The following is a 7,639-nucleotide window of genomic DNA, read 5'->3' on the forward strand; positions in this document are numbered from 1 at the left end:
TCTTCTTCTTCCTCCAATCCCCTGACAGAGCTCTGCGGAACTCCTGGCTACTTGGCCCCAGAGATCCTTAAATGCTCCATGGACGAGACTCATCCTGGCTACGGAAAGGAGGTGGACCTGTGAGTGGCCTTATGTCCTGTCCTCGGAGGGAGGGAAGGAAGTGGAGGAGGGCTTGTCGGGAGGCAGGAGCTGAAGCTGTTTGCCATGATGGGAACGTGGAGGGGAGACCAGGCTCTCAGACTCGATTCCGGGAAGGGTTGGGGGACGTGTGCCAGTATGTCTCTGCCTCTTAGGCCCATCTGTCCCCTCTAGCTAAGCCTCCTCTGAGTCCTGAGCTCATGATTTGAAGAGAATTTTAAACTCTGGGAACAGTATTCTACATGTAGTCGGTGATACAAATGCAACTGCTGACCGTGCAAAATGTGGGTGGGAATTATTTCGAAAGGGGCAAACTTGGCATTTAAAAAAAAACAACCCTCTGACAGGTTTTTGCCCTCTGAGGCCCCAGAAGGCAAGCTGGAGACTTGCGGCACGCTTGGCAAGCTAAGGGAGAGGTGATCTGTTTTGTGTGGGAGGTGCTGGGGTACAGAACGCACCTATGGTGGGGACAGGAGGCTGTCCAAAAGGTATCGAAACCCCTCCCCTTCCTTTCCCCCTGTGCCCAGCCCTAGACTGTGGTCAGCACCGGCGAGGCCTAGTTCATCGGAAGCGGCCTGCTTGTTTTGCCTCCACGACGGGTCAGAACACTGGCAACGTACCGTTCTCCTAAAAAACAAATTCTGAAACAGTCGAGATTCCAAGCAGCCGTGCGAGTCGTGTGCCGTGCTGGTTAGGCTGACGCTGTTCTCGCTTGCCTGTTCTTTGGACGTAAGAGGCCTCTCTCTCTCTTCTCCCTCCCACCCCCAGCTGGGCCTGCGGAGTCATCTTCTTCACCCTCCTGGCCGGCTCCCCCCCCTTCTGGCACCGCAAGCAGATGCTGATGCTTCGGATGATCATGGAGGGGCACTACCAGTTTGGTTCTCCAGAATGGGACGACCGGTCTGACACCGTGAAGGACCTGGTAAGGTGGTCGGTGTGAATCCCAGCTCGTGTCACACACCCTGCGATACCTAGGGCAGCCTGTGCGTAGTCCGCCTCTTCCCCATCCAGCAAAGCCAGATTCTGCCGTTTGTGACAGGATCTCAGTGGAAAGGCTCACCCCCCTATAATGACGTTTGCCTGACCCGTGGCCCGCAGCTGCCTCCCTCCCAACACCTCCTAACGCGTCTCTTGCAGATCTCACGGTTGTTGCAGGTGGATCCGGCCCAACGTCTGACGGCTGAGCAGGCGCTCCAGCACTCGTTCTTCCAGCGCTGCGGCAGCCGCGAGCTCCAGCACTTCAGCCCCTACCACAAATTCAGAGTAAGCCTCTCCCCTGTGTTGGATTTCCTTCGCCCCGCCCCCAGAGCCATCAATCTGTTGGCGTCTGCCAGTCACGGCTCCAATTCAGCCCTGCTGCAAAGGGACAGACTCTTGTAGGGCTGTGGTTTTCTCCCACTGCACAGCATCCCTGTGTGTTTCTCTCCTGGTTTCCGTCTCTGCTCCAGTGCTGTCTTCTCTCTCCCAGCCCTTGTTGACTGGATCTTTCCTCTTCGACAGAAAATGGGAATCCTTCCTGTCGGTGGTTTTGCATGCACCCCCCTTGCTAGTTAAACTGAGGAGTTAATCGTTTACAAATCCCTACTGGTCTTCCAAACGTTGTAGAGATCTTCCTCCCCTTCCCTATTCTTATCCCCTGTGCTTTCATAATTAAACCAAACCTGTGTCTGTTCCGGGCGCTTAACAATTCCCAAGAAGGGGATGTCTCCAGTTTGGTGTAGGGGTGAGGAGCACGGACTCTGATCTGGGGGAACCAGGTCCGATTCCCTGCTCCTCCACATGTAGCTGCTGGTGTGACCTTGGGTCAATCACAAGTTCTGTCAGAGCTGTTCTCTCAAGAAGAGTTCTCAAAAGAGCTCTCTTAGCCCCACCTACCTCACAGAGTGTCTGTTGTGGGGAGGGGAAGGGAAAGGAGATTGTTGTAAGCTGCTCAGAGGCTCCAAGTGAAGGGCGGGTTATAAATCCAATCTCTTCTCCTTCTTCTTCTGTTGGGAGGGGAGGGAAAGGAGAAGAGCATGGAAAGAGAGAGAGAGATCTCTTTTCCCCCATCCAGCTTTCGTGCCTTTGTTAGTTTCCCGCTTAGGAAGCCGCATGCGCTACGTGTTGCTTGAGGTTATCCCCTCCTCTCCCCGTGGCAGGTGGCCGCGTGGACCGTTCGGGCCGCCATCCGCATCTTCTCCAACTACCGACGGGTGCGGCCGGTCACCAAGGAGCTGCTGCTGACTGACCCGTACGGGCTCAAGGGGGTGCGCAAGCTGATCGACGCCTGTGCCTTCCGCATCTACGGACACTGGGTCAAGAAGGGCGAGCAGCAGAACCGGGCCGCTCTCTTTGAAAACGTCCCCAAGGCCATCCAGCTGGTCCTGCTCAGTGCGGAGGGAGAGGAGCCCCCGTCGGCCGGTGCGGAGGACCTTTCCAACTAGAGACGCGGTTTGCTGCTCCTGGGACAACTGGGATCACGGGGTCTCCGGCGTCCGTGGAGGAGGGAGGAGGGAGGCGCCTGGAGAACGCACACCCGGTGGACTGGCAAGTTGTGGAGACCTCTTGGAAGGGGGGACATTTGCCCTTGCATGCAAAGGGGTCCAAACGTGTGGGGAACCCGGGACCTTGCCTTCAGGATCATGGGGTCCTGAGTGTGCGGCTGGCAGGAGCGAGGGCCCTTAGATCTGCCTGGAGCCAAGAACACAGAGTGTCCGTATTGCTTGAGATGGTAGGGTTACAGAGAATTGGGGTGGCTACGGGGGGAGGGAGGGGTTCTAATTCTGCGCTGCAGGGTCTTTTTCCACATCTCTTCCCACAGCGAGGAGGTACCCTGCTTCTCACCCCTTCCAGCTGCCGAATCCCCCTACTGCCGTGTGAACTGGCATCATGTCCGGGCAGTGTTAGTTGGCTGGGGGGCCAAGAGGGGGTGGGAGGAGGGAACCAGGACCAGACACTGCAGCCCGCTGCTTCTCTGTTCAAGGGAACTGGGCTGAGCCCTTCTGTGTGTTTCTATGTTTGTATCCCCCACCTCTATTCATGTCATTCTTTAGAATAAAAATGGAACTGTGGCCCAAACTGGTGTCTGATCATTCCCAGAAAGGAGAGGGGCGTGTGTGTGCTCTGTGTTGGGAATGGAGCCGGAGGATAGAGAGATGACTCTTCCAGTAGCACCAAGCAATCCCAAAGGGGGTACACAAGGCAGTTAGGGCAGAGGGAGTGCAGTGAGCGAAGGGAGTGTGGGGACAGGATGCGCTGGGTGCTGGAGGGGGGGGGCCCTTCAGCTTGAAAACAGAGGAAACTGGTGTCTGATCATTCCCAGAAAGGAAGGGAGGGGATGCTCTGTGTTGGGAATGGAACCGGAGGATAGAGAGATGACTCTTCCAGTGGCACCAAGCAATCCTAAAGGGTACACAAGGCAGTTAGGGCAAAGGGAGTGCAGTGAGCGAAGGGAGTGTGGGGACAGGATGCGCTGGGTGCTGGAGGGGGGGGGCCCTTCAGCTTGAAAACAGAGGATGTAAATTCTGCTGAGCCAAACTAACCTTAAGGAGGAGCCCCTTCACCTTTGGCAGTCTGTCTAGCCGAATGTGTCATCATGGGCACTGGCCAATAGGGGCCTGTGCCCCTGCCATGTTGAGTATTGGGGGAGGGGGGGCTTTTGGTGCAGAAGTCCTAAAAGAGCTCTCCCTCCAGGAAATGGTCTGGATCCCAAACAGCGACTGGCTGTCTGGAAAGCTCCATAATGTTTTAAGAAAACATTCCCAGGGAATGCAGCCTTTCCTTAGTCATTCTGTAGGGGACCATCGCCTAAAGTACATCACACTTCTAAAACCCATCTCTCGCATCACTCTTAATTGAATGCTTTAAGTGCGAGTTCGGGAGGAAACAAAAAACAGTGAAGAAGATCAAATAATCAAGAGAGGGGGAGGAAGAATAAGGAGCAACGTTTGCAGTCCTTGATACTGAGAAGCCGAATGCTGCCCTCATTTGGTCACAGTTTGGCAAACCTTCCTCCTTTCTGATCAAGGTTGCCAGCTCTGGGTTAAGAAATACCTGGCGATTTTAGGGGTGGAGCCTGAAGAGGGCGGGGTTTGGGGAGGGGAGGGACTTCGACAGGGTACAATGTCGTAGAGTCCACCTTCCAGAGCAGCCATTTTTCTCCAGGGGAGCTGACCTCGGTTGCCTGAGGATCAGTCGTAACCAGGGTTCCCTCTGAGCTGAGTTAGGGTGAGCTAGCTCACAGTTTTTTAGCCTCCGGCTCACACATTTCTGTCTTAGCTTGGGAAGGAGGGCTCCAGAGCAGGCTAATTTATGCAGTACCCAAATCGCTCACTCGCAACTTTAATGCCAGTAGCTCAAAAAGTAGAATTTTTGCTCACAAGACTCCACAGCTTAGAGGGAACATTGGAACTCGTAACAGCAAGAGATCTCCGGCCACCAACTACTTCTGATGTGCAACAGAAGGCTTTGGGGTGGTGGTTCTTTGCAACCTCTACCATGCCCAGAAAAAAAGAAGGCACCGTCCTGCTCTCAAAATATTTATTCTTCCTTCCTCCCGGCTCATTTCTTCTTGCCCTTGCCGGGCCCCTTGCTGGCACTGGGCCCCTTCTCCAGCGGCACCAGCCGGCTGTTGAACTGCTCCTCCGTGGCCCGCAGGCGCTGCTCCACCAACAGCCGCAGCTGGCCCAGCTCCTGGTTGAGCTGGGCCGAGATGTACTCCCGCAGGGCGGCCGTGGGGTCTAGAGAGGAGGGGGGGCGGGGTGAGAGAGGGCCCCCTGGATGCCCGAGGGGGTGAAGCCAAGCCCCTGCAAAGACAGGTGTGGCATTGGGGGCTCCGAGCCGCCCCTGCATTCTTACCTTCCTTGGCTGTGGCGGCTTCCTCGCTCTCCTCCTGCAGAGGCGACAAGGGAGGCTCCGTCCCCTCAGCCGGCTCTGCTGCTGTAGGAGAGAGGAAGGGTGTGACGACCCCTTAACTGGGGAGGTCTGGTTTTACTTTAAAAGTGTTCTTTATGTTTTATTTTACTGTATATATCCGGCTGCCACCAGGAAATTTTAAAAAGGATTTCCAAACCTTTATGCTTTCTCTATTTCTGGGTAGGTTGGTCGAGGGTTTTAGGCTTTCATGAGGGTCTATGTGTTTCCTGAGACTTATTTCTTTCAGAGCTGGCAGACTTGAATGAAATAGGATTTATTTAAATAAAGCATAAACACGAGGGTAGAACAATGTAAACAGTATGTGCAGAGGTCGATTCGGGGGAGATCGCAGTGAGGTGCGGGGGGGCAGGGACCACGACGAAGCCCCGCCCCCCGCTTCCAGCCCTCATTCAGCCAGGAGGAGGCAGGAGAAGAGGGAGGGTAAGTTGCTTCCTCCCTGCCTCTCCCCACCCCTGCCTGCCTGGGGCCAGGGAGGGCCTTGGCAGGGCTTCCTCCCACTCCCGCCGGCCTTGCAGGTCCACTGCCGGGCCCCTGATGTCAGGGGGTGTGGCATATGCTAATGAGTTATGAACTGTCTTCATCACCTGTCAAATCTCTCTCACTCCTGATAGACATACATATCCTCCACACAGCATCACTTCCAAAACCCCTCCCCCTCTCTGTCACTCACCAATCACACCACTTGCCTGTTTCAACCACACTAGACTATCACACAGGCATGCAACCAAACTTTTAAAGACACACACACACACAGTTAAACATGAAATCATTACAAAGGGGAAAGGCTTGGGAGGGGGGAGGTGGGAAGGGGGAACGGAACCGTCCCTGAGCTGCAGACATGCGATGGTGGGAGCCTTCATTCATCCAAGCCTGAAGCTGTGCGGCCCTCGTACGACTATACGTTTAAAACATGTATGTGCCACCTTTCTGTTTTATAGGCACTCAAGGCAGCTTGCAGTGTAAATCATGAACTACGTAAAAACCACTGGTTAATATCATACTTTGAAAGTGCTGGTGGACAGAAGAGCTAATCAAGTGCCATAAATCAGACTGTCTGGGGATGCCTCCTAAACATCAGAGAACGAGGGGGCCGGGCACACCTCCTGTGGGAGGTTGTTCCAGAATTGTGGGGCTGCCACTGAAAAGGCCTGCTCTTGTGTACCTTTGGTCAACGGAACAGTCAGGAGGACCTCTACCTGCGATGGTCCTTCAGCTACCCTGGTCCCAAGCCATGTAGGGTTCAAAGGTCAAAACCAACACCTTTAACTCCTTGCGGCCCAGTTCTAAGAAGGAACAGTCATATCCCAAAATGGGGAGTGCCCAGGCATTACCTGTGGAAGGCCCATATCCAGGCCCTGGGATCTCCCACTGAAAAGATCTCAGCGAGTGCCAGGCAAGACCTCTCTCTGCTTGAAACCTAGGACAGCCAATGCCAGTCAGCACAGAGAGCGTGCTGAGCTAGAAGGACTGACTGACTTTGCATAAAGCAGCTGCATACGTGGAGGTATTTCCTGTCCTCCTATGAAGCGTTGTGGTTGCGGATGACCGAGACCCTCCGGGGATCTTCCGTCTCTTACCCTGCTAAGGAGGGTGTAGAAGCGCTACAGGTTCAAAAGGTGGTTTTACCTTCCTCTTTGGGCTCTGGCATCCCAATGTAGGAGAAGGATATATCCAACCGCACCTAGAGTAGGAAGGAGATAGTGGATTCAGGGCACGTTTGCGAGACAGGAGGGCTACTCTACACTATCGGTTTTGGATTTAATTTTTTATTAGAGAAATAAAACTAGAAGGCATACAAAAAACCCTTAACGCCATGCACAAACATCGACATAGAAAACAAGACAGACATAAGGAAAGGGGAAAGGGAACATAAAAGAATTCCGATTTTCTCAACAACAAATATAATGCTGATAACTAATTTTTCCTTGACCTTTTACATACAAACAAGAACTCTCACTCCTCTTATAACCTAATCTGTTGATTTCCTTGGTCCGTTGTTCTGTAGCCTCATGCTATGAAGCCCTTCTGCTGTCCCCTCGAGGGTCAGAGACTTGTGTTGGGGGCAACGTTACATAACTTGTGGCACCGCATGTCTAGAAGCCAGTGCCGCCCGCCTCCCACGCTGAAGAAGGAAGACAGGAGGCCCCCCCCCCCGCACCCTCTGGGGTGACTGGAGAGAGGGCTTTACCTGCGGAGTGAAAGCATATTTGTAAAGTTTGAAGTGTCGGAAGTAGGTGTTGATCACGTAATCGGTTATGAGCACCAGCTGGTCCTGACTGAAGAGATCGATGCTGAAGGGAGGCCTCTGCAGAAGGAACGGGAAAGGAGGTGGGCGGGAGGAGGCCATTATTTCCCCCAAGTGGGCATTGTCGTGGAGGGTCTCGGCTGGCTCCCACCACCTCGGCCTTCCCTGCCTGGCCCGGCCTGAGGGCACTCACCCGAATGGAGTGGCAGAAAACCAGTTCGGTGAAATAGTTGTAGCATTCCTCCACGTTCGGCAGCGGTGTCTCTGCAGGGGTGGGGGGGAAGCATCGGGGGTCAGTGGAGGATCCCCTTCCTCCCGCGGCCTCTCGTGTTCAGCTCGGGT

General features: G+C 54.3%; 2 protein-coding genes across 3 annotated transcripts in view; one reads left to right on the forward strand and one right to left on the reverse strand.

The window, feature by feature from the left end:
* The window catches only part of PHKG2 (phosphorylase kinase, gamma 2 (testis)), a 9,133-nt gene extending 6,500 nt beyond the window's left edge, over positions 1-2,633 (forward strand). Inside the window, exons 7-10 of the mRNA XM_015412145.1 lie at positions 29-119; positions 907-1,060; positions 1,276-1,401; positions 2,277-2,633. Of these exons, the coding sequence (XP_015267631.1) occupies positions 29-119; positions 907-1,060; positions 1,276-1,401; positions 2,277-2,561 (656 nt within the window). The 3' untranslated portion in view covers positions 2,562-2,633. The remainder of the gene's footprint in view (positions 1-28; positions 120-906; positions 1,061-1,275; positions 1,402-2,276) is intronic.
* Positions 2,634-4,677: 2,044 nt separating this feature from the next.
* The window catches only part of CCDC189 (coiled-coil domain containing 189), a 10,051-nt gene continuing 7,089 nt past the window's right edge, over positions 4,678-7,639 (reverse strand). The window contains exons 5-9 of one of the 2 annotated variants that reach the window (XM_015412151.1): positions 7,491-7,561; positions 7,241-7,357; positions 6,679-6,733; positions 4,975-5,052; positions 4,678-4,856 (exon numbers count right to left, since the gene is read on the reverse strand). In XM_015412151.1, coding sequence (XP_015267637.1) covers positions 4,678-4,856; positions 4,975-5,052; positions 6,679-6,733; positions 7,241-7,357; positions 7,491-7,561 — 500 coding nt within the window. Of the gene's footprint in view, positions 4,857-4,974; positions 5,056-6,678; positions 6,734-7,240; positions 7,358-7,490; positions 7,562-7,639 lie in introns of both variants that reach the window. The other variant, XM_015412150.1, reaches the window with a different exon arrangement.

Source organism: Gekko japonicus, unplaced genomic scaffold (genome assembly GCF_001447785.1).
Source record: "Gekko japonicus isolate JY-2015 unplaced genomic scaffold, Gekko_japonicus_V1.1 scaffold2144, whole genome shotgun sequence".
Lineage (NCBI taxonomy): Eukaryota > Metazoa > Chordata > Lepidosauria > Squamata > Gekkonidae > Gekko > Gekko japonicus.